The sequence below is a fragment of the Somniosus microcephalus genome, unplaced genomic scaffold, assembly GCF_052327205.1.
Source record: "Somniosus microcephalus isolate GS21.2 unplaced genomic scaffold, FLI_Smic_1.0 scaffold769, whole genome shotgun sequence".
NCBI lineage: Eukaryota > Metazoa > Chordata > Chondrichthyes > Squaliformes > Somniosidae > Somniosus > Somniosus microcephalus.
The window spans coordinates 1-26,279 of record NW_028225956.1 but is presented as its reverse complement, the minus strand read 5'-3'; the positions used below and the strand labels follow the sequence as shown (position 1 = coordinate 26,279).

The following is a 26,279-nucleotide window of genomic DNA, read 5'->3' as shown; positions in this document are numbered from 1 at the left end:
TCCAGACCTGACAGAATTTTATAGGTTTCGATGAGATCCCCTCTCAATCTTCTAAACTCCAGTGAGTATAAGCCCAATCGACACAATCTCTCCTCATATGTCATTCCTGCCATCCCAGGTATCAGCCTGGTGAATCTTCGCTGCACTCCCTCCATGGCAAGAACATCCTTCCTCAGATAAGGTGACCAAAACTGCACACAATACTCAAGGTGCGGTCTCACCAAGGCCCTGTACAACTGCAGCAAGACATCCTTGTTCCTGTACTCGAATCCTCTCGCTACTAAGGCCAACATACCATTTGCCTTCTTAACCGCCTGCTGAACCTGCGTGCTTACCTTCAGCGACTGGTGCACAAGGACACCCAGGTCTCTTTGCACTTCCCCTTCTCCCAATCTATTGCCGTTCAGATAATAATCTGCCTTCCTGTTTTTGCCACGAAAGTGGATAACCTCACATTTATCCACATTATAGTGCATTTGCCATGTTTCTGCCCAATCACCCAACCTGTCCAAATCGTGCTGGAGTTTCCCGACATCCTCCTCGCAGCTTACCCTCCCACCCAGCTTTGTGTCGTCTGCAAATTTGGAGATATTACATCCAATTCCCTCGTCCAGATCATTAATATATATTGTGAACAGCTGGGGTCCTAGGACCGATCCTTGCGGTACCCCACTAGTCACTGCCTGCCACTCAGAAAATGACCCGTTTATTCCAACTCTTTGCTTTCTGTCCGCCAACCAGTTCTCTATCCAAGTCAATACCTTGCCCCCAATCCCATGTGCCTTAATTTTGCACGCTAATCTCTTGTGTGGGACCTTATCGAAAGCCTTCTGAAAGTCCAAATACACCACATCCACTGGTTCTCCCTTATCTATAGTACTGAGGGAGCGCTGCACTGTCGGAGGTAGATGTATATACTCTAGGACTCGAGCTCCATAATCCAGGCCCACACTCCCCGGTGCCAGTACTGAGGGAGCGCTGCACTGTCGGAGGTAGATGTATATACTCTAGGACTCGAGCTCCATAATCCAGGCCCACACTCCCCGGTGCCAGTACTGAGGGAGCGCTGCACTGTCGGAGGTAGATGTATATACTCTAGGACTCGAGCCCCATAATCCAGGCCCACACTCCCCGGTGCCAGTACTGAGGGAGCGCTGCACTGTCGGAGGTAGATGTATATACTCTAGGACTCGAGCTCCATAATCCAGGCCCACACTCCCTGGTGCCAGTACTGAGGGAGCGCTGCACTGTCGGAGGTAGATGTATATACTCTAGGACTGGAGCCCCATAATCCAGGCCCACACTACCCGGTGCCAGTACTGAGGGAGCGCTGCACTGTCGGAGGTAGATGTATATACTCTAGGACTCGAGCCCCATAATCCAGGCCCACACTCCCCGGTGCCAGTACTGAGGGAGCACTGCACTGTCGGAGGTAGATGTATATACTCTAGGACTCGAGCCCCATAATCCAGGCCCACACTCGCCGGTGCCAGTACTGAGGGAGCGCTGCACTGTCGGAGGTAGATGTATATACTCTAGGACTCGAGCCCCATAATCCAGGCCCACACTCCCCGGTGCCAGTACTGAGGGAGCGCTGCACTGTCGGAGGTAGATGTATATACTCTAGGACTCGAGCCCCATAATCCAGGCCCACACTCCCCGGTGCCAGTACTGAGGGAGTGCTGCATTAAAGGAGGAGAGAGAGGCGGAGAGGTTTCAGGAGGGAATTCCAGAGCTTAGGGCCCAGGCAGCTGAAGGCACGGCCTTAAGGGTAGTGCAGGTTACAGAGATAGGGAGGGGGCGAGGGGCCATGGAGGGATTTGAACAGGAGGATGAGAATTGTAGGGGCTGGAGGAGGTTACAGAGATAGGGAGGGGGCGAGGGCCATGGAGGGATTTGAACAGGAGGATGAGAATTGTAGGGGCTGGAGGAGGTTACAGAGATAGGGAGGGGCGAGGGCCATGGAGAGATTTGAACAGGAGGATGAGAATTGTAGGGGCTGGAGGAGGTTACAGAGATAGGGAGGGGGCGAGGGCCATGGAGGGATTTGAACAGGAGGATGAGAATTGTAGGGGCTGGAGGAGGTTACAGAGATAGGGAGGGGGCGAGGGCCATGGAGGGATTTGAACAGGAGGATGAGAATTGTAGGGCTGGAGGAGGTTATAGAGATAGGGAGGGGGCGAGGGCCATGGAGGGATTTGAACAGGAGGATGAGAATTGTAGGGCTGGAGGAGGTTACAGAGATAGGGAGGGGGCGAGGGGCCATGGAGGGATTTGAACAGGAGGATGAGAATTGTAGGGCTGGAGGAGGTTACAGAGATAGGGAGGGGGCGAGGGCCATGGAGGGATTTGAACAAGAGGATGAGAATTGTAGGGCTGGAGGAGGTTACAGAGATAGGGAGGGGGCGAGGACCATGGAGTGATTTGAACAGGAGGATGAGAATTGTAGGGGCTGGAGTGTTAATAATCGCGCCCAGACTAATTCTCTTCTCTCTTGTCCGTCTTACAGTTGCGGAACCTGACCCGCCAGTTCCGGCCCTGGCTCCGGGCCCTGCCCAGGCCCCACCGTGTCCCCACGTGGCCGAGACCCTCTGGCAGGTCCAGGAGAATGTCGGACGGCTCGTGGAGCAGCACCGGGACGGGCTCGCCATCTTCGAGCTTCAGCGAGCCTACGTGGCGGCCTACCACCGACCCCTGACCCCCCTGGGTTACGCTTCCGTCAAGGAACTGCTACAGGGCATGGCCGACCGTGTTTCCCTGGAGGGACTGGGGGTCCAGACCCGGATTTTCCCCTGCTCGGAAACGCGGGGCACGATCCATCGGGACACGGGTAAGGATTCGGGGTCCAGATTCATCAGCGAAGGCCGTGAGTTTGCGTGTTACTGTGCTTCTGTGGATCTGTCAGTATCTCTTGCTTCCTCCCCTCCGAGGCAGGTGTCCCCACTCCAGAGACTCGAGCCCCATAATCCAGGCCCACACTCCCCCGGTGCCAGTACTGAGGGAGTGCTGCACTGTCGGAGGTAGATGTATATACTCTAGGACTCGAGCCCCATAATCCAGGCCCACACTCCCCGGTGCCAGTACTGAGGGAGTGCTGCACTGTCGGAGGTAGATGTATATACTCTCGGACTCAAGCCCCATAATCCAGGCCCACACTCCCCGGTGCCAGTACTGAGGGAGCGCTGCACTGTCGGAGGTAGATGTATATACTCCAGGACTCGAGCTCCATAATCCAGGCCCACACTCCCCGGTGCCAGTACTGAGGGAGCGCTGCACTGTCGGAGGTAGATGTATATACTCTAGGACTCGAGCCCCATAATCCTGGCCCACACTCCCCGGTGCCAGTACTGAGGGAGCGCTGCACTGTCGGAGGTAGATGTATATACTCTAGGACTCGAGCCCTATAATCCAGGCCCACACTCCCCGGTGCCAGTACTGAGGGAGCGCTGCACTGTCGGAGGTAGATGTATATACTCTAGGACTCGAGCTCCATAATCCAGGCCCACACTCCCCGGTGCCAGTACTGAGGGAGCGCTACACTGTCGGAGGTAGATGTATATACTCTAGGACTCGAGCCCCATAATCCCGGCCCACACTCCCCGGTGCCAGTACTGAGGGAGCGCTGCACTGTCGGAGGTAGATGTATATACTCTAGGACTCGAGCCCTATAATCCAGGCCCACACTCCCCGGTGCCAGTACTGAGGGAGCACTGCACTGTCGGAGGTAGATGTATATACTCTAGGACTCGAGCCCTATAATCCAGGCCCACACTCCCCGGTGCCAGTACTGAGGGAGCGCTGCACTGTCGGAGGTAGATGTATATACTCTAGGACTCGAGCCCCATAATCCAGGCCCACACTCCCCGGTGCCAGTACTGAGGGAGCGCTGAACTGTCGGAGGTAGATGTATATACTCTAGGACTCGAGCCCCATAATCCAGGCCCACACTCCCCGGTGCCAGTACTGAGGGAGCGCTGCACTGTCGGAGGTGCCGCCTTTCGGATGAGACGTTAAACCGAGGCCCCGTCTGCTCTCTCAGGTGGACGTAAAAGATCCCACGGCCACTATTGGAAGAAGAGCGGCGGGGTGGGGTAAGTTCTACCCAGTGACCTGGGCCCAATATTTATCCCTGAACCAACATCACTAATAAACATATAAGATAGTAGCAGGAGTCGGCCATTCGGCCCCTCTAGCCTGCTCCGCCATTCACCGAGATCATGGCTGATCATCCAAATTCAGTACCCTGTCCCTGCCTTCTCCCCATATCCCTTGATCCCTTTAGCCTTAAGAAATATATCCAACTCCTTCTTGAATATATTTAATGAATTGTCCTCCACTGCCTTCTGTGGTAGAGAATTCCACAGGTTCACCACTCTCTGGGTGAAGAAATTCCTCCTCATCTCAGTCCTAAATGGTTTACCCCTTATCCTTAGACTGTGAACCCTGGTTCTGGACTCCCCCGCCATCGGGAACATCCTTCCTGCATCTAGTCTGTCTAGTCCTGTTAGAATTTTGTAAGTTTCAATGAGATCCCCTCTCATTCTTCTAAGCTGCCGCGAATAGAAGCCTAAAAAACCTGATGCTCTGGTCATTCATCACATGGCTGTTTGTGGGATCTTGCTGTGCGCAAATTGACTGCCGCCTTTCCTGCATTGGGTCCCCCAAAGACTCCCTCCACTCAACGCCACGCCAGAAATAGATTAACGGGGGGGGCCCGGTTCATCAACTGGATGTGGGATCTTGCTGTGCACAACGGGGCTGCACCAGTTGCCTGCGTGGCCACGGCGACTGCGCTAGGAATGTAATTCCTCGTCTGCGAGGTGCTCTGGGATGTGTATGTGGCGCTGGGGCGAGGGGGGGGGAGGGGGAACGCAAAACGAGCAGAGTCTCACCTTGCATCCACTACACGCCACCCCCACCCAATATTCGGTCCCATTGACTGACTATCAGGCCGGGCGTGTAACAGGCCGGAGGTCCGATACTGTCCGCTTTAGTCGAATTTCACCGCCCCCCTCTCCCCGCCAGTCCACCGCGGTTCTTCCCGGCCATCCGGTGATTCTCCTCCTCCTTCTTTCCCCTCAAAGGATTTTCCCTCGAGACCGCTGAGAGGGAGCACAGCGCGGGATCCGGCGTGACGGAGTCCAGAGCGACAGGATCGGGAGTGACGGAATCCGGAGTGACAGGATCGGGAGTGACTGGTTCGGAAGTGACGGGATCGGAAGTGATGGGATACGGAGTGACACAATCGGGACTGACTGGATCGGGAGTGACAGGATTGGGAGTGACGCGATCTGGAGTGACAGGATCAGGAGTGATGGGATCGGTAGTGACACAATCGGGAGTAACGCGATCGGGAGTGACAGGATCGGTAGTGACGCGATCGGGAGTGACAGGATCGGTAGTGACGCAATCGGGAGTGACAGGATATGGAGTGATGGGTGGGACCGCGGGCTCATTTCAGTTGATCCCCGCTGACCCCTGTCGGCCTCCCTCCCGCGACCTCTGCCGGGACCTGCCGTCGCCCAATCCCCGGTTCGGGCCCGGCCCCCGGGCGCTCGGGGGCGCTGGGCCTTGCCTGGCCTACAACCCCTGGGTCCCAGCTTTCTCCCCGGCCTCGAGTTCCTGGGGCCCCGGGCTGCACGGCGCCTCGCCAAGGGAGGCGACGAGGCCGGGGCCTTTCGGTCAAGGCCTCAATGGGCCTACCCCGGGGGGGCCCCTGTTCCTCAGCCCTGTGGCCTTCTCCACCGCTCACCCTGCCTCACCCTTGGCCTCTCACGGCCTGGGCAGCCCCTGGGAGAAGAGCCAGGCCTACCCCACTCCCCAGAGCCTGCGCGCTGGCCCGAACAGCTCCCCTCCCGCCTACTACGCCCCCTACCTGGGGGAGGAGCAGAAAACGTGTGCCCTGCTGTAGCAGGCCGGGGCCTGATGTCTTCTCGAGAGGGGTGCGGCCCTCCCGGGGTCAGGTAATGGGCGGGCGTAGGGAGGGCTTTGCAGTGTTCCTTCCCATCGCGCCCCCACCCCCCCCACCCCACCACTCCCGCAGCCAATCAATGGCACCCTCTGGGATTCGGGAGCTGGGTTTGGAGAGTTGTCCCTTCCCATCAGCCCCCTCGGAGCGAAGTCAATGGTCATTGGCGACTTTTGGCATTCAGGATCCCGGGGGTGGAGTTGCCCTGGTTGGCAAGGAGCGCCGTGATACGACTCTCGCCAGTCACTCGCTGGCCTCGAAGCAGGAGGCTGTAATCCGTCCCTCAGAGTGTGAAGCCAAAAAAGGATGGGACTGGGGGCGGCCAGCGAGGGAATGATCCCAGCTCTATAGAACCCAAGGTGAATAGGGCCTTGGTGAGACCACACCTGGAGCACTGTGCACAGTTTCCTTATCTAAGGAAGGAGATACTTGCCTTGGAGGCGGTGCAGCGAAGGTTCACTAGATTGATTCCTGGGATGAGAGGCTGTCCTATGAGGAGAGATTGAGTAGATTGGGCCGATACTCTCTAGAGTTTAGAAGAATGAGAGGTGATCTCATTGAAACATACAAGATTCTGAGGGGGATTGACAGGGTAGATGCTGAAAGGCTGTTTCCCCCCTGGCTGGAGAGTCTCGAACCAGGGGTCACAGTCTCAGGATAAGGGGTCGGTCATTGAGGACTGAGATGAGGAGGAATTTCTTCACTCAGAGGGCGGTGAATCTTTGGAATTCTCTGCCCCAGAGGGCTGTGGAGGCTCAGTCGTTGAGTATATTCAAGGCCGAGATCGATAGATCTTTGGACTCTCGGGGAATCGAGGGATATGGGGATCGGGCGGGGAAAGTGGAGTTGTGGTCGAAGATCAGCCATGATCTTATTGAATGGCGGAGCAGGCTCGAGGGGCCGAATGGCCCACTCCTGCTCCTAATTCCTACTTGCACGGGAGAGGTTGGGAGCTCTTTGGCTTTGACGGTTTGAGGGACCCACTTAAAGACTGATCCCTGGGATGGCAGGAATGACGTATGAGGAGAGATTGGGTCGATTGGGCTTATACTCGCTGGAGTTTAGAAGAATGAGAGGGGATCTCATTGAAACTTATAAAATTCTAACAGGACTAGACAGACTAGATGCAGGAAGGATGTTCCCGATGGCGGGGGAGTCCAGAACCAGGGGTCACAGTCTAAGGATAAGGGGTAAGCCATTTAGGACAGAGATGAGGAGGAATTTCTTCACCCAGAGAGTGGTGAACCTGTGGAATTCTCTACCACAGAAGGCAGTGGAGGTCAATTCATTAAATATATTCAAGAAGGAGTTGGATATATTTCTTGAGACTAAAGGGATCAAGGGATATGGGGAGAAGACAGGGACCGGGTACTGAATTTAGATGATCAGCCATGATCGCATTGAATGGCGGAGCAGGCTTGAGGGGCCGAATGGCCGACTCCTGCTCCTATCTTCTATGGTGAAGAGGACTTACTGTAACTCAACCGAGGCATTCTGAACAGGAGCAATGAGTTCAGGGCCCACAAATTGGAGGAAGGGAGGGAAATTCAGGAGGACACCGGGACCAGGAAGCGGAACGTCCGCTGGCGGAGATGTTTCTCCGAGTCTAATTTATTCGTTCTCCCTCCCTCCACGCGGGGAACTCCTGCCCGCCCTCCGGCAGGCTTGCTCAAGGTCTCGGCCCCGCCCCGGGGTCCCTTCTCTTCTCTCCTGCCCTTTCAAAGGTTGGGTCGGGCGGGTGGTCCTGGCACTTGGCAAGTGACACTGAGGTCATGATCGGAGGCCCGCCGTAGCACACTGTGAAATTGTATTTAATAAAAGTGGTCAATTTTGACAGCCTGGATCTCGCGACGTGACTCCGACACACACGCACGCGCAACGCTAACAGTTCTTTATACAGCAACTCGCATTCAGCAGAGGGACCTTGGAGTTACTGGACCAGGAGCGAAGATGGGTTAGTTTGCACTAGAACATTGGAACAGGAGGCGGCCCATTCAGCCATTCAACGAGACTCACGTAAGAAAACTACTAGGCCCTTGGTCGGAGTATTAAACAAGGCTTTAATCAACTGTTTTTCAACATGCAGATCCAGTTGTGTCCTTCACTAGTTCCTGTTAAAGAATGTCCTGCGCAAGCTGGGCCCCGTGCCCGAGTATTTATACTCTCCCTGGACAGCGCCACCAGCAGGGCGTCCAGTATTACTGACATCGGTAGTGGGGGAAATGCTAGAGTCCATTATAAAAGATGTAATAGCAGAGCACTTGGAAAACAGTGACAGGATCGGACAAAGTCAACATGGATTTACAAAAGGTAAATCGTGCTTGACTAATCTACCGGAATTTTTTGAGGGTGTAACTGGTAGATTAGATAAGGGAGAACCAGTGGATGTGGTGTATTTGGACTTTCAGAAGGCTTTCGATAAGGTCCCGCATAAGAGATTAGCGTGTAAAGTTAAGGCACATGGGATTGGGGGCAAGGTACTGACTTGGACAGAGAACTGGTTGGCAGACAGGAAGCAAAGAGTTGGAATAGAAACATAGAAGATAGGAGCAGGAGTAGGCCATTCGGCCCTTCGAGCCTGCTCAGCGATTCAACGAGATCATGGCTGATCATCCAAACCCTAGCACCCGGTCCCTACACCGACAGCCATCCCACACAAGCCCTATCCCCGTAACCCCACGTATTTAATCCCCCCTAACACTAAGGGCCAATTTTTTATCATGGCCAATCAACCTAACCCACACATCTTTGGACTGTGGGAGGAAACCGGAGCACCCGGAGGAAACCCACGCAAACACGGGGAGAATGTGCAAACTCCACACAGACAGTCACCCAAGGCCAGATTTGAACCCCGGTCCCTGGCGCTGTGAGGCAACAGTGCTAACCACTATGCCACCGTGCTGCCCGTAAACGGCTCTTTTTCCGAGTGGCAGGCAGTGACTAGTGGGGTACCACAGGGATCAGTCCTTGGACCCCAGCTATTCACAATATATATTAATGATCTAGACAAGGGAACTAGATGTGATATCTCCAAGTTTGCAGACAACACAAAGCTGGGTGGGCGTGTGTGCTGTGAGGAGGATGCTGAGAAACTCCAGTACGATTTGGACAGGTTGGGTGATTGGGCAGAAGCATGACAGATGCAGTATAATGTGGATAAATGCGAGGTTATCCACTTTGGTGGCAAAAACAGGAAGGCAGATTATTATTTGAACGGCAATAGATTGGGAGAAGGGGAAGTGCAACGAGACCTGGGTGTCCTTGTGCACCAGTCGCTGAAGGTAAGCATGCAGGTGCAGCAGGCGGTTAAGAGGGCAAATGGTATACTGGCCTTCGTAGCGAGAGGATTCGAGTACAGGAGCAAGGATGTCTTGCTGCAGTTGTACATGGACTTGGTGAGACCACACCTTGAGTATTGTGTGCAGTTTTGGTCGCCTTATCTGAGGAAGGATGTTCTTGCCATGGAAGGAGTTCAGCGAAGATTCACCAGGCTGATACCTGGGATAGCAGGAATGACGTACGAGGAGAGATTGGGTCGATTGGGCTTATACTCGCTGGAGTTTAGAAGAATGAGAGGGGATCTCATTGAAACTTATAAAATTCTAACAGGACTGGACAGACTAGATGCAGGAAGGATGTTCCCGATGGTCGGGGAGTCCAGAACCAGGGGTCACAGTCTAAGGATAAGGGGTAAGCCATTTAGGACAGAGATGAGGAGGAATTTCTTCACCCAGAGAGTGGTGAACCTGCGGAATTCTCTACCACAGAAGTCAGTAGAGGCCAATTCATTAAATATATTCAAGAAGGAGTTGGATATATTTCTTAAGGCTAAAGGGATCAAGGGATATGGGGAGAAAGCAGGGACAGGGTACTGAATTTGGAGGATCAGCCATGATCTCATTAAATGGCGGAGCAGGCTCGAGGGGCCGAATGGCCTACTCCTGCTCCTAACTTCTATGTTTCTATGTATTTCATAAGTCATTTCATGGGCTGATCTGTGTCGAAACTCCATCCAGCCACCTTGTTCTAGATCCCTCAATCACCCAACAAAAATCTATCAACCTGAGATTTGAAATAATTGAGTTTAGCATCTAGTACGTTGTGGGAGAGAGTTCAAGGAAAGGGAATACACATTAAATGGTAGGACACTGATTAGTGTAGAGGAACAAAGGGACCTTGGAGTGCATGTCAACAGATCCCTGAAGGTAGCAGGACAGGTAGATAAGGTGGTTAAGAAGGCATACGGAATGGATGCCTTTATTAGCCGAGGCATAGAATACAAGAGCAGGGGGCGGTTATGCTTCAACTGTATAAAACACTAGTTAGGCCTCAGCTGGAGTACTGCGTGCAGTTCTGGTCATCACATTACAGGAAAGATGTGATTGCACTAGAGGGTGCAGAGGAGATTTACAAGGATGTTGCTGGGAGTAGAGAATCTTAACTACGAGGAAAGCATGGTGGCATAGTGGTTAGCACTGTTACCTCAGCGCCAGGGACCCGGGTTCGAATCCGGCCTCGGGCGACTGTCTGTGTGGAGTTTGCACATTCTCCCCGTGTTTGCGTGGGTTTCCTCCGGGTGCTCCGGTTTCCTCCCACAGTCCAAAGATGTGCGGGTTAGGTTGATTGGCTATGATAAATTGACCCTTAGTGTTAGGGGGATTAAATACGTGGGGTTACGGGGATAGAGTGGAATATGTGTTGGTGTAGGGGTTACGGGGATCGGGTGGGATATGTGTCGGTGCAGGCTCGATGGGCCAAAATGGCCTCTATCTGCACTGTGGGGTTTCTGTGATTGTGTGTGATAGACTGGATAGGCTGGGTCTGTTTTCCTTGAAACAGAGGAAGCTGAGGGGGAGACCTTATTGAGGTCTATAAAATTATGAGGGGCCTAGATAGAAAGGACCTATTTCCCTTAGCAGAGGGGTCAAAAACCAGAGGCACAGATTGAAAGTAATTGGGGGAAGGTTTAGAGGGGATTGGAGGGGAAATGTCTTCACCCAGAGGGTTGTGGGGGTCTGGAACTCACTGCCTGAAAGGGTGGGAGAGGCAGGAACCCTCACCACATTTAAAAAGTACTTGGATGTGCACTTGGGATGCTGTAACCTGCAGGGCTACGGACCGAGAGCTGGGAAGTGCGATTAAGCCGGATAGCTTTTTGTTGGCCGGCGCGGACACGATGGGCCGAAATGGCCTTCTTCCGTGCTGTAACTTTCTATGATTCTAGGGAGTCTCTCCATCAGGGACCCCTTTTAAAGAGGGAGTCTCTCTCCATCAGTGACCCCTTTTAAAGAGGGAGTCTCTCTCCATCAGGGACCCCTGTTAAAGAGGGAGTCTCTCCATCAGGGACCCCTGTTAAAGAGGGAGTCTCTCCATCAGGGACCCCTGTTAAAGAGGGAGTCTCTCCATCAGGGACCCCTGTTAAAGAGGGATTCTCTGTCAGGGGGGTAAGCGACACAGCCCCAGCACAGACTGGGCGAGGCTGAGCTCCCTGTGTGTGTGAGAGAGAGGCCGGGTTTATTTATAGCATCGAGTCCCTTAAAAACTGCAATTAGTTCAACAGCTGAGGTGGCTCCGGATACGCTCAAATCACACTTCTGTTCGAGCGAGGAGGCCCAGCTCCAGCTCACACGTGGCCTCCACCTGTAACAGAGACAGTTGGAGCTGAGGGCCGGGCGGCCATTTTGAGGCCTTTTCAAGGAGGCCGGGAGGGCCTCCATTTTAACACGGTTCTGTCGTTTGTTAAGCCCATGGTCACCTGGGCCTACCAGCAGGGCCGAGGGAAACGAGAAGGGTCAGGCCCGGTCCTGGACGTGTCGGCTGGTGGGTTGGGGAGGAGCAGGAGTGTGTTCTCCAGGCCCGATCAGGGAACGCTATAAAACCACCCTCCTCCCCCAGCGATCACCGACTCTCTCCCCCTCCCCGACCTTTGAACTTCACCCTCCCCGACTAACCCGTTGCTAGGCCAGGCTGGCTCCCGGGGCCTTTAACCGTTGTGTCTGCGGATTGGGCTTTAGATTTGCCCGCAGCTCCCCCCCACTTCAAGAACGAGCCACGACCTCTGGTCCTACCTTTCTGGAGGTCGGGAGAGAGCTTTGACCCTCTCCGGCCCCCCAGTCCCTCTCCGAGTCACAACGGTGGCCTCGGCATTCTTGTTTGTGAATTTAAGACATTCCCAGTGCGGTAACACTGCTCACTGCAACCCTAACTCCTAACCCTGAACCCTAATCCTTAAGTGTGACCCCAAACCCCAACCCAGGCCACTAACACCTGATCTTAACCCCTAACCCTGACCCCAAACCCCAACCTTAAACACCTAACCTTAACCCTTTAAACCAACTCCCTAACCATTAACTCTAAGGTTGAGCGAGGGTCAGCGGGGGAGGATTAAAGGATTGGTTCTGAACTTCCCATACAGCAACCTGTGTGGTTCATTGGGTCAGTCTCTCTCTCTCTCTCGTCTGAATCAGAAGGTCATGGGGTCGAGCCCCCACTCCAGAGACTTGAGCCCCATAATCCAGGCCCACACTCCCCGGTGCCAGTGCTGAGGGAGCGCTGCACTGTCGGAGGTAGATGTATATACTCTAGGACTCGAGCTCCATAATCCAGGCCCACACTCCCCGGTGCCTGTACTGAGGGAGCGCTGCACTGTCGGAGGTAGATGTATATACTCTAGGACTCGAGCCCCATAATCCAGGCCCACACTCCCCGGTGCCAGTACTGAGGGAGCACTGCACTGTCGGAGGTAGATGTATATACTCTAGGACTCGAGCCCCATAATCCAGGCCCACACTCCCCGGTGCCAGTACTGAGGGAGCGCTGCACTGTCGGAGGTAGATGTATATACTCTAGGACTGGAGCCCCATAATCCAGGCCCACACTCCCCGGTGCCAGTACTGAGGGAGCGCTGCACTGTCGGAGGTAGATGTATATACTCTAGGACTCGAGCCCCATAATCCAGGCCCACACTCCCCGGTGCCAGTACTGAGGGAGCGCTGCACTGTCGGAGGTAGATGTATATACTCTGGGACTCGAGCCCCATAATCCAGGCCCACACTCCCCGGTGCCAGTACTGAGGGAGCGCTGCACTGTCGGAGGTAGATGTATATACTCTGGGACTCGAGCCCCATAATCCAGGCCCACACTCCCCGGTGCCAGTACTGAGGGAGCGCTGCACTGTCGGAGGTAGATGTATATACTCTAGGACTCGAGCTCCATAATCCAGGCCCACACTCCCCGGTGCCAGTACTGAGGGAGTGCTGCACTGTCGGAGGTGCCGTCTTTCTGATGAGACGTTAAACCGAGGCTCCGTCTGCCCCCTCAGGTGGACGTAAAAGATCCCACGGCCACTATTGGAAGCAGAGCCGGGGGGGGGGTTCTCCCCGGTGTCCTAGGCCCAATATTTATCCCTCAACCAACATCACTAAAACAGATGATCCGGTCATTATCACATTGCTGTTTGTGGGAGCTTGCTGTGCGCAAACTGGCTGCCGCGTTCCCTACATTACAACAGTGACCACATTTCAAAGTACTTCATTGGCTGTAAAGCGCTTTGAGATGTCTGGAGGCCGTGTTGGAGGTGGGAAGAGATCGACTAGCCAAGCTCGACAACTAAGCTGGTGTTATTGTGTGGTAGCCATTTCTGGAATGCTGATAACACCCGACAACTAAGCTGGTGTTATTGTGTGGTAGCCATTTCTGGAATGCTGATAACACCCCACTAAGGTCAGTTCCAAGCTGCCGGATCACAGGATAAGGAAGCATGAGTCAGCACCCACAGGATGTGGGAGGGGGAAGATTTATTTGAATGTGGAATTCTGATAAAACACAAGACTACTGCAACCTATTACAGAGAGTCAAAAGCATCTAGGAAGGCATGTGGCATACAAGATACTTGCCTTCATTAGCCGAGGCATAGAATATAAGAGCAGGGAGGTTATGATGGAGCTGTACAAAACACTAGTTAGGCCACAGCTGGAATACTGTGCGCAGTTCTGGTCGTCACACTATAGGAAGGATGTGATTGCACTGGAGAGGGTGCAGAGGAGATGCACCAGGATGTTACCTGGGCTGGAGCACTTCAGCTGTGAAGAGAGACTGGACAGGCTGGGGTTGTTTTCCTTAGAGCAGAGAAGGCTGAGGGGGGACCCGATTTGAGGTGTACAGAATGATGAGGGGCATAGATAGGGTAGATAGAAAGGAACTTTTCCCCTTAGTAGAGGGGTCAATAACCAGGGGGCATAGTTTCAAGGTAAGGGGCAGGAGGTTTAGAGGGGATTTGAGGAAAAGCTTTTTCACCCAGAGGATGGTTGGAATGTGGAACTCACTGCCTGAAAGGGTGGTAGAGGCAGAAACCCTCAACATTCAAGAAGCATTTAGATGAGCACTTGAAACGCCACAGCATACAAGGCTACGGACCAAGTGCTGGAAAATGGGATTAGAATCGACAGGGCTTGATGGCCAGCGCAGATACGATGGGCCGAAGGGCCTCTCTCTGTGCGGTATAACTCTACGTTGGCCTTTATTGCAAGGGGGTTGGAACAACTGTAGAATGCCTTACTGCAGTTATACAGGGCCTTGGTGAGATCACATCTGGAGTACTGTGTGCAGTTTTTGGCCTCCTTACCTAAGAAAGGATATACTTAAATGGTGCTAGATTGGGAAATGCTGATGTACAAAGAGACCTGGGTGTCCTTGTGCACCAGTCACTGAAAGCAAACATGCAGGTGCAGCAAGCAGTTAGGAAGGCAAATGGTATGTTGGCCTTCATTGCAAGAGGATTTGAGTACAGGAGCAAGGGTGTCTTACTCCAGTTATACAGGGCCTTGGTGAGACCACACCTGGAGTACTGTGTACAGTTCTGGTCTCCTTACCTAAGAAAGGATATACTTACCATAGAGGGAGTGCAGCGAAGGTTCACCAGACTGATTCCTGGGATGGCAGGACTGTCGTATGAGGAGAGATTGGGTCGACTAGGCCTGTGTTCACTAGAGTTTAGAAGAATGAGAGGGGATCTCATTGAAATGTATAAAATTCTGACAGGACTAGACGCAGGATGTTCCTGATGGTCAGGGGAGTCCAGAACCAGGGGTCACAGTCTAAGGATAAGGGGTAAGCCATTTAGGACTGAGATGAGGAGAAATTTCTTCACTCAGAGGGTGGTGAACCTGTGGAATTCTCTACCTCACAAGGCTGCGGAGCCCAAGTCACTGAATATATTTAAGAAGGAGATATAGATTTCTAGACACAAAAGGCATCAAGGGGTATGGGGAGAGAGCGGGAATATGGTATTGAGATAGAGGATCAGCCATGATCATATTGAATGGTGGAGCAGGCTCAAAGGGCCGAATGGCCGACTCCTGCTCCTATTTTTCTACGAGTAAGGAAGCCTTGCTACAATTGTACAGGGCCTTGGTGAGACCACACCTGGAGTACAGTGCAGAGTTTTGGTCTCCTTACCCAAGGAAAGATATACTTGCCATAGAGGGAGTGCAGCGAAGGTTCACCAGACTGATCTCTGGGATGAGAGGGTTGTCCTTTGAGAGATTGGGCCTATACTCTGGCGTCACAACGGCACAGAAGGCGGCCATTCGAGTCCGTGCCGGCTCTCTGTAGAGCAATCCAATCAGTCCCATTCCCCCGCTCTCCCCGGAGCCCTGTAAGTTTATTTCCGAGTGCCTGTCCAGTCTCCCCTTGAAAACATTGTCCACCACTTCAGTCGGCAGCGAGTTCCAGGTCCTCACCACTCGCTGCGTTAAAAAAAGTTCTCACATCCCCCCCCCCTGTATCTCTTGCCCAAAACCTTAAATCTGTGTCCCCTAGTCCTCGTACCATCAACTAGTGGGCACAGCCTTTCCCCGTCTAGCCTATCCAAACCCGTCATAATCTTGTACACCTTATCAAATCACCCCTCAACCTCCTTTGCTCAAATGAAACCAAATCCAGCTTCTCCAACCTGTCCTTGTAGCTAAGATTCCCCCATCCCCGGAACCATTCTGGTAAATCTCCTCTGCACCCTCTCGAGGGCCTTCACATCCTTCCTAAAGTGTGGTGACCAGAACTGGACGTAATACTCCAGTTGTGGCCTAACCAGCGCTTTATAAAGGTTCAGCATAACTTTTGCACACAATACCTCTTTATGAAGCCCAAGATCCCGTAGGCTTTGCTAACCTCTCTCTCTCTCTCTATGTCCCGCCACCTTCAGGGACTGATGCACATGAACTCCCAGGCCCCTCTGTCCCTGCACACCCTTTGCTAAGAAGAATGAGGTGATCTCATTGAAACATACAAGATTCTGAGGGGGATTGACAGGGTAGATGCTGAGAGGCTGTTTCCCCCCTGGGCTGGAGAGTCTCGAACCAGGGGTCACAGTCTCAGGATAAGGGGTCGGCCATTGAGGACTGAGATGAGGAGGAATTTCTTCACTCAGAGGGGGGGTGAATCTTTGGAATTCTCTGCCCCAGAGGGCTGTCAAGGCTCAGTCGCCAAAGCGTAGGCACTGTTGTAATGTAGGAAATGCTGCAGCCAATTTGCACACAGCAAGCTCCCACAAACAAGGGGCTGAATGACCAATCTGTTTAGTGACATAATTATAGGGCTCAAGTCCTAGAGTATATACATCTACCTCCGACAGTGCAGCGCTCCCTCAGTACTGGCACCGGGGAGTGTGGGCCTGGATTATGAGGCTCGAGTCCTAGAGTATATACATCTACCACCGACAGTGCAGCGCTCCCTCAGTACTGGCACCGGGGAGTGTGGGCCTGGATTATGGAGCTCGAGTCCCAGAGTATATACATCTACCTCCGACAGTGCAGCGCTCCCTCAGTACTGGCACCGGGGAGTGTGGGCCTGGATTATGGGGCTCGAGTCCTAGAGTATATACACATACCTGGCTGTGGTATCTATTTGGGTCATCAAAAGTTGCAACAAGATGACACTCTTCCTTTCATGCAGGCAAGAGCATTTTCAGGGTGGCCCTAGCCTTCATTGCATACATGTGTGCGGTGGACTCTAATTGTTAGGCATTTCACATGTGGACCTACACAAAAAAGGCTTTAAATGCCACCAGTTCTCTCGCTCACCCTGAACCTAAGTTATTGTGACATCACAGACAAGATACATCCATGTTCTTGAGGGCAAAGCCTGCCGGCGGCCATTTTGATGGCCCTGCCTGGTTGCGGTGGCCATTGAGGACCCAGCCAGCAAGCAATCTTCCTGACCGGGAGTGGGTGAGCTGGAATAGAGAGGGTCGCAGCTTGAGGCCTCAAGACAAACCCACCAGCTCCACACACACACACACACACACACACAACCACCCACACCCCCCCCCCCCCCCCAAAAAAGGCCCATGACCCAGTTCTTGCCGCACCGCTGTGGCCTGAAGAGAGATTCCCTTAGCTCCTCCAAATAAACCCATCAATCGCAGCCTCAGCCTTGAATATACTCAACGACCGAGCCTCCACGGCCCCCTGGGCTAAAGATCCAAAGATTTACCACCCTCCGAGTGAAGAAATGCCTCCTCGTCAGTCCCAAATGGCCGACCCCTTATGAACGCAGTAAGGCTGGTCAAGCACAACCCTGACTGGTGTATCTGCAACCCTAGATCCCTTCGCTCCTCTACTCCATTTGGACCCCAGCCACCTGGGAAGCCTCCTCAAGAAACAAGGGCCTCCTCCTTGCCCCCCCAAGGAGCACCTCCACCTCCCTAAGAAACAAGGGCCTCCTCCTCCCCATCACCCAAGGAGCATAGGGGGCCTCATTCTCCCCATGAATGAAGGGGCCCTCCTCCTCTGGATCAAGGGGCCCCCCCCCTCCTCATCCCCAAGGATCAAGGGGTCCTCCTCCTCCCCAAGGATCAAGGGGTCCTCCTCCTCCCCAAGGATCAAGGGGTCCTCCTCCTCCTCTGGATCAAGGGGCCCCCCCCTCCTCATCCCCAAGGATCAAGGGGTCCTCCTCCACCCCAAGGATCAAGGGGTCCTCCTCCCCAAGGATCCTCCTCACCCCCAAGGATCAAGGGGTCCTCCTCACCCCCAAGGATCCTCCTCCCCTCCAAGGATCAAGGGGTCCTCCTCACCCCCAAGGATCAAGGGATCCTCCTCACCCCCAAGGATCAAGGGATCCTCCTCCCCCCCCAAGGATCCTCCTCACCCCCAAGGATCAAGGGGCCCACCTCCCCAAGAAAGGGGGTCCTTCTACTCCTTGCCCCCAACAAACAAGAGGCGGCTCCTCCTCCTCCTCCGGAGCAAGAGGGGGCCTCCTCCGCCAAGAAAGGGGGTCCTCTGCCTCCTCGCCCCCCCAAGGAGCAAGAGGAGCCTCCTCCAAGAAACAAGGGGTTCCACCTCCTCCTCGCCCCTAAGGTGCAAGAGGGACCTCCTCCAAGAAACAGGGGGGTCTGCCTCCTCCGCACCCCTAAGGAGCAAGGGGGCCCTCCTCTACCACCCTCCCCCCACCAAAGGATCAAGGTTGGGCCTCCTCACACTTCATTGAAATCCAGCCAGCAAGCCCACAACAGAAGTCAGGAGCCCAGAGAGGTGCTATCAAAAGTCTTTAATGAAGCCTTTTACAGCATTCATGATCGACACACGTACACACGCAGACCGAGACAGGGATTCCATGCGGTGGGAAGATTTGGGGGGGGGGGGGGGGGGGGGCAGGCGGTGAGGAAAGGACAAAGATCAGGTTACAAGGAGAACAGGGTCAGCTGCGGAGGAGGGGGGGGGGGGGGGGTTTCAGGAAAGGGTGGGCGGGGAAGAGAAACTCAAGCCGCTTCCTCGTCATCTTCCTCCTCGAACTCTCCCTCCTCCTCGGCTGTGGCGTCCTGGTACTGCTGGTACTCGGAGACCAGGTCGTTCATGTTGCTCTCTGCCTCGGTGAACTCCATCTCGTCCATGCCCTCGCCCGTGTACCAGTGGAGGAAGGCCTTGCGGCGGAACATGGCGGTGAACTGCTCGGAGATGCGCTTGAAGAGCTCCTGGATGGCGGTGCTATTGCCGATGAAGGTGGCAGACATCTTGAGGCCGCGGGGGGGGATGTCGCAGACGGCAGTCTTGACGTTGTTGGGGATCCACTCCACAAAGTAGCTGCTGTTCTTGTTCTGGACGTTGAGCATCTGCTCGTCCACCTCCTTCATGGACATGCGGCCGCGGAAGATAGCGGCCACTGTCAAGTAGCGGCCGTGGCGGGGGTCGCAGGCTGCCATCATGTTCTTGGCGTCGAACATTTGCTGGGTCAGCTCGGGCACGGTCAGTGAGCTATACTGCTGGCTGCCCCGGCTGGTCAGGGGGGCGAAGCCAGGCATGAAGAAGTGCAGGCGGGGGAAGGGGACCATGTTGACGGCCAGCTTGCGTAGATCGGCGTTGAGCTGGCCCGGGAAGCGCAGGCAGGTGGTGACGCCGCTCATGGTGGCGGAGACCAGGTGGTTGAGGTCGCCGTAGGTGGGGGTGGTGAGCTTAAGGGTGCGGAAGCAGATGTCGTAGAGGGCCTCGTTGTCGATGCAGAAGGTCTCGTCTGTGTTCTCCACCAGCTGGTGGACCGAGAGGGTGGCGTTGTAGGGTTCCACCACCGTGTCGGAGACCTTGGGTGAAGGCACCACGCTGAAAGTGTTCATGATGCGGTCGGGGTACTCCTCCCGGATCTTGCTGATCAGCAGGGTGCCCATGCCCGAGCCGGTGCCCCCGCCCAGGGAGTGGGTCAGCTGGAAGCCCTGGAGGCAGTCGCAGCTCTCGGACTCCTTCCTCACCACATCCAAGACAGAGTCCACTAGCTCTGCACCTTCCGTGTAGTGGCCCTTGGCCCAGTTATTGCCCGCTCCACTCTGGCCTGTAGCGGTAGAGAGGGTGAGGAGAGAGAAAGGAGTCAGTCCAAACCCACTCAACACATCAACATCTCATCTCTAACCTAGCAAAATGCCCCAGGGCGCTTCACAGGAGCGATTATCAAACACAATTTGACACCGAGCCACATAAGGAGATATTAGGACAGGTGACCAAAAGCTGGGTCAAAGAGGTCGGTTTTAAGGAACATCTTAAAGGAGGACAGAGAGGCGGAGAGGTTTAGGGAGGGAATTCCAGAGCTCAGGGCCCCAGGCAGCTGAAGGCACGGCCGCCAATGGTGGAGCGATGGAAATCGGGGATGCTCAAGAGGCCAGAATTGGAGGAGCGTAGACATCTCAGAGGGTTGTAGGGACTGGAGGAGGTTACAGAGATAGGGAGGGGGCGAGGGGCCATGGAGGGATTTGAACAGGAGGATGAGAATTGTAGGGGCTGGAGGAGGTTACAGAGATAGGGAGGGGGGCGAGGGGCCATGGAGGGATTTGAACAGGAGGATGAGAATTGTAGGGGCTGGAGGAGGTTACAGAGATAGGGAGGGGGCGAGGGGCCATGGAGGGATTTGAACAGGAGGATGAGAATTGTAGGGGCTGGAGGAGGTTACAGAGATAGGGAGGGGGGCGAGGGGCCATGGAGGGATTTGAACAGGAGGATGAGAATTGTAGGGGCTGGAGGAGGTTACAGAGATAGGGAGGGGGCGAGGGGCCATGGAGGGATTTGAACAGGAGGATGAGAATTGTAGGGCTGGAGGAGGTTACAGAGATAGGGAGGGGGGGGGGCGAGGGCCATGGAGGGACTTGAACAGGATGAGCATTTTAAGAGGAGTTACTGGACCAGGAGCCAAGATGGTTAGTTTGCACTTGAACATAGGAACAGGATTCAGCCATTCAACAAATCATGGGCTGATCGATGTCCAAACTCCATCCAGCCAGCTTGGCTCCATATCCCTCAATCACCGAGCAAAAATCTATCAACCAGAGATATGAAATAATTGAGTTTAGCATCTAGTACGTTGTGGAGAGAGTTCAAGGAAAGGGAATACACATTAAATGGTAGGACAGTGAGTAGTGTAGAGGAACAAAGGGACCTTGGAGTGCATGTCCACAGATCCCTGAAGGTCGCAGGCCAGGTAGATAAGGTAGTTAAGAAGGTATACGGAATGCTTGCCTTTATTAGCCGTGTCATAGAATACAAGAGCAGGGAGGTTATGCTTCAACTGTATAAAACACTAGTTAGGCCTCAGCTAGAGTACTGTGTGCAGTTCTGGTCACCACATTACAGGAAAGATGTGGTTGCACTAGAGGGTACAGAGGAGATTTACAAGGATGTGGCCAGGAGTAGAGAATCTTAGCTATGAGGAAAGACTGGATAGGCTGGGTCTGTTTTCCTTAGAACAGAGGAGGCTGCGGGGAGACCTTATTGAGGTCTATAAAATTATGAGGGGCCTAGATAAAGTGGCTAGAAAGGACCTATTTCCCTTAGCAGAGGGGTCAAGAACCAGGGGCCACAGATTGAAAGTAATTGGTGGAAGGTTTAGAGGGGATTGGAGGGGAAATTTCTTCACCCAGAGGGTTGTGGGGGTCTGGAACTCACTGCCTGAAAGGGTGGTAGAGGCAGGAACCCTCACCACATTTAAAAAGTACTTGATGTGCACTTGGGGTGCTGTAACCTGCAGGGCTACGGACCGAGAGCTGGGAAGTGGGATGAGGCCAGAGAGCTCTGTCGGCCGGCGCGGACACGATGTGCCGAAATGGCCTCCTACCGTGCTGTAACGTTCTGAGTTCTACACTTTTTTTTTATAAAAACCATCCTTTGTGAAGTGTTGCTCTAATCTCTCTCCTGAACAGCCTGGCTCTGATTTGAAGGTGATGTCTCCCTTGTCCCAGACTCCCCCACCAGCAGAAAAGGTTTCTTTCCATCTACCCTATCAGTTCCTTTCAAAAATCCTAAAACCCTCAATCAGATCACCCCTTAACCGTCTATATTCGCCAGGCTGATACCTGGGATGGCAGGAATGACGTACGAGGAGAGATTGGGTCGATTGGGCTTATATTCGCTGGAGTTTAGAAGAATGAGGGGATCTCATTGAAACTTATAAAATTCTAACAGGACTGGACAGACTAGATGCAGGAAGGATGTTCCCGATGGCGGGGGAGTCCAGAACCAGGGGTCACAGTCTAAGGATAAGGGGTAAGCCATTTAGGACAGAGATGAGGAGGAATTTCTTCACCCAGAGAGAGTGGTGAACCTGTGGAATTCTCTACCACAGAAGGCAGTGGAGGCCAATTCATTAAATATATTCAAGAAGGAGTTGGATATATTTCTTAAGGCTAAAGGGATCAAGGGATATGGGGAGAAAGCAGGGACAGGGTACTGAATTTGGATGATCAGCCATGATCGCATTGAATGGCGGAGCAGGCTCGAGGGGCCGAATGGCCTACTATCTTATGTTTCTATATTCCAGGGATTGCAAGCCCAGTCTATTGCAACCTCTCCTTGTAATCTAACCCTTGGGAGTCCCACTAACATCCTGTCCCATTTACTGTACAATGTTGCACAGCTAGTTACAAAAGGCTGCTTAGTAACTTCCTGGCTACATATTAACTGCTCACATGAACATGGCAACAGTTGGTGATAAATCCTAAAGGAATGCAGGGGAGTTCAGTATCTAGCTGAAGCCCAGAACCACCTCCAAGCTAGCTTGTTCGTCCACTGCCCTGATCTACATCGGATACACGACACAGAAACAAGCCATTCGGCCCAACCAGTCCAGGCTGGAGTTCATGCTTCACTCGAGCCTCCTCCAGTCTTTCCTCATCGAAATCTATCAGCGTAACCCTCTATTCCCTGGTCCCCTTAAATCTATCTCTGCTATTCACCTCAACCACTCCGTGGTAGCAAGTTCCACATTCTCACCACTCTCTGGTGAGAGGTTTCTCCTGAGTTCCCTATTGGATTTATTAGTGACTATCTTATATTGATGGCCTCTAGTTATGCTCTTCCCCACAAGTGGAAACATTCTCTGTATCCACTTAATTTATCATGGTCTTTAAAATTATGAGCTCACCCCCTCAACCTTCTTTTTTCCCCCCCCCAAAAGAGAAAAAAAGAGACCCAGCCTGTCCCACCTTTCCTGATGTATACCCTCGCATTTCTGGTATCATCCTTGTAAATCTTCTCTGCACCCTCTCCAGTGCCTCTATATCCTTTTTATAATATGGAGACCAGAACTGTGCACAGTGCTCCAAGTGCGGTCTAACCAAGGGATATGGAGACCGGAACGGTGCACAGTGCTCCAAGTGTGGTCTAACCAAGGGATGTGGAGACCGGAACTGTGCACAGTGCTCCAAGTGTGGTCTAACCAAGGTATACGGAGACCAGAACTGTGCACAGTGCTCCAAGTGTGGTCTAACCAAGGTATATGGAGACCAGAACTGTGCACAGTGCTCCAAGTGCGGTCTAACCAAGGGATATGGAGACCGGAACGGTGCACAGTGCACCAAGTGTGGTCTAACCAAGGTATACGGAGACCAGAACTGTGCACAGTGCTCCAAGTGTGGTCTAACCAAGGGATATGGAGACCAGAACTGTGCACAGTGCTCCAAGTGTGGTCTAACCAAGGGATATGGAGACCGGAACTGTGCACAGGGCTCCAAGTGTGGTCTAACCAAGGGATATGGAGACCGGAACTGTGCACAGTGCTCCAAGTGTGGTCTAACCAATGTATATGGAGACCAGAACTGTGCACAGTGCTCCAAGTGTGGTCTAACCAAGGTATATAGAGACCGGAACTGTGCACAGTGCTCCAAGTGTGGTCTAACCAAGGTATATGGAGACCAGAACTGTGCACAGTGCTCCAAGTGTGGTCTAACCAAGGTATATGGAGACCAGAACTGTGCACAGTGCTCCAAGTGTGGTCTAACCAAGGTATATGGAGACCGGAACTGTACACAGTGCTCCAAGTGTGGTCTAACCAAGGTTCAATACAGGTTTAGCATAACTTCCCTACTTTTCAATTCTATCCCTCTAGAAATAAACCCGTGCTTGGTTTGCTTTTTTTAATGGCCTTGCTAACCTGTGTCACTACTTTTAGTGATTTGTACTCAGATCCCTCTGTTCCTCTACCCCCCCCAGACTCGCACCCTCCAAGTGAGAAGTGACCTCCCTATTCTTCCGACCAAAATACAATACCTCACATTTATCTGTGTTGAACTTCATTTGCCAATTATATGCCCATTCTGCAAGTTTATTAATGTCCTCCTGTAATTTGTCAGTCTTCCTCAGTATTGACTACCCCCTCCAGTTTGGTGTCATCAGCAAATTTAGAAATTGGGTTTTTTTGATTCCAAAGTCTAAATTGTTAATTGTGAACAGCAGTGGTCCCAGCAGTGATCCTTGTGGACCACCACTACCCACCTTCTGCTACTGTGAATAGCTACCCTTTACCGCGACTCTCTGGACCAGCTGTGGAGGTTGCGTGTTTAAATGAACAGTTAATTTGCAGGCATCTCACTAAAGTTGCCAGATGGTCACTGCAGTTCCTTCAAAGCGCACCAACACTCACTACACTGCGTGACCACAATCACAAGCGCTCGTGCAGATGGCTTACACTGGGGACAAACTGCACTCACAGTATTTGGAATTAACAGCACACAAAAAATTAAGCCCGTACCTAGTCTGGTGCCCCTAAAAACCAGTCATGATTTTGAACACCTCCATCATATCTCCTTAACCTTTGACATTCCTCGTCCCTGGTATCACTCTGGTCAATCTCCCCTTAACCTTCTCTGCTCCAAGGAGAACAACCCCAGCTTCTCCACATCACTGAAGTCCCTCATCCCTGGCACCATTCTGGTCAATCTCCCCTTAACCTTCTCTGCTCTAAGGAGAACAATCCCAGCTTCTCCAGTCTCTCCACATCACTGAAGTCCCTCATCCCTGGCACCATTCTGGTCAATCTCCTCTGCAGCCTCGACATCCCTTCCTATATAGTGCGGTGCCCAGAATTGGACAACACTCAAGCTGGAGTTGAGCCAGTGTTTCCCCTCCAGCTCCCAAAATACCTCTGGTTCAGAACAGGAAGGCGCATGTTGTCAGAAACAAAACACACCTCAGCATTTATGCCCTTTTCAGCTTCTGTACACTTTACAGCTTCAGACTATAGCTGAAGCCACTATCGTCACTGGGCTTAATTAAAACATGGGTAACTAGCTGTTAGAAGCTGTCGAGATGGCCCTTCAGAGAGAGTCAACAATGACCCTTTCTCCCCTTCTACACCAGGCACAAATCAATCCAGTTTTACTGGGATTGGGCAGAGTGGAGGGGCAAAGGAGCAAGGTCCATCCATCCAGGGAACCAAGCCAAGTTCTCCTGTTGATTGCACCCCCATACTGCACTGCTAGACTCCCATTGCCACCCCCACCACACCTTACATAGAAGGTCAGTAAAACGTCCCAAGTCGCTTTACAGGAGCGATTATCAAACACAAATTTGACACCCGAGACACAAGGAGAAATGAGGGCAGGTGACCAAAAGCTGGGTCAAAGAAGTCGGTTTTAAGGAGTGCTTTAAAAGGAGGAGAGAGAGGCGGAGAGGTTTAGGGAGGGAATTCCAGAGCTCAGGGCCCCAGGCAGCTGAAGGCACGGCCACCAATGGTGGAGCGATGGAAATCGGGGATACTCGAGAGGCCAGAATTGGAGGAGTGCAGAGATCTCGGAGGGTTGTAGGGGCTGGAGGAGGTTACAGAGATAGGGAGGGGGCAAGGGGCCATGGAGGGATTTGAACAGGAGGATGAGAATTGTAGAGGCTGGAGGAGGTTACAGAGATAGGGAGGGGGCGAGGGGCCATGGAGGGATTTGAACAGGAGGATGAGAATTGTAGAGGCTGGAGGAGGTTACAGAGATAGGGAGGGGGCGAGGGCCATGGAGGGATTTGAACAGGAGGATGAGAATTGTAGAGGCTGGAGGAGGTTACAGAGATAGGGAGGGGGCGAGGGCCATGGAGGGATTTGAACAGGAGGATGAGAATTGTAGAGGCTGGAGGTTACAGAGATAGGGAGGGGGCGAGGGCCATGGAGGGATTTGAACAGGAGGATGAGAATTGTAGAGGCTGGAGGAGGTTACAGAGGTAGGGAGGGGGCGAGGGGCCATGGAGGGATTTGAACAGGAGGATGAGAATTGTAGGGCTGGAGGAGGTTACAGAGATAGGGAGGGGGCAAGGGCCATGGAGGGATTTGAACAGGAGGATGAGAATTGTAGGGCTGGAGGAGGTTACAGAGATAGGGAGGGGGCGAGGGCCATGGAGGGATTTGAACAAGAGGATGAGAATTGTAGGGGCTGGAGGAGGTTACAGTGATAGGAGGGGGGGGGGGGGGGGGGGTGAGGGCAATGGAGGGATTTGAACAGGAGGATGAGAATTGTTGGACTGGAGGAGGTTACAGAGATAGGGAGGGGGCAAGGGGCCATGGAGGGATTTGAACAGGAGGATGA

General features: G+C 53.2%; 1 protein-coding gene and 1 pseudogene across 4 annotated transcripts in view; one reads left to right on the top strand and one right to left on the bottom strand.

Annotated features, from left to right (window-relative positions):
- Window positions 1-7,802, top strand: part of LOC147081103 (uncharacterized) — a 50,212-nt gene extending 42,410 nt beyond the window's left edge. For all 4 annotated transcript variants that reach the window (XM_085980947.1, XM_085980946.1, XM_085980945.1 and 1 more), the window contains 2 exons: window positions 2,510-2,830; window positions 5,085-7,802. In XM_085980947.1, coding sequence (XP_085837073.1) covers window positions 2,510-2,830; window positions 5,085-5,911 — 1,148 coding nt within the window. In that variant the 3' untranslated portion in view covers window positions 5,912-7,802. The remainder of the gene's footprint in view (window positions 1-2,509; window positions 2,831-5,084) is intronic.
- A 10,694-nt stretch (window positions 7,803-18,496) lies between these two features.
- Window positions 18,497-19,787, bottom strand: LOC147081102 (tubulin beta-4B chain pseudogene; annotated as a pseudogene).
- Between the last annotated feature and the right edge of the window lie 6,492 nt (window positions 19,788-26,279).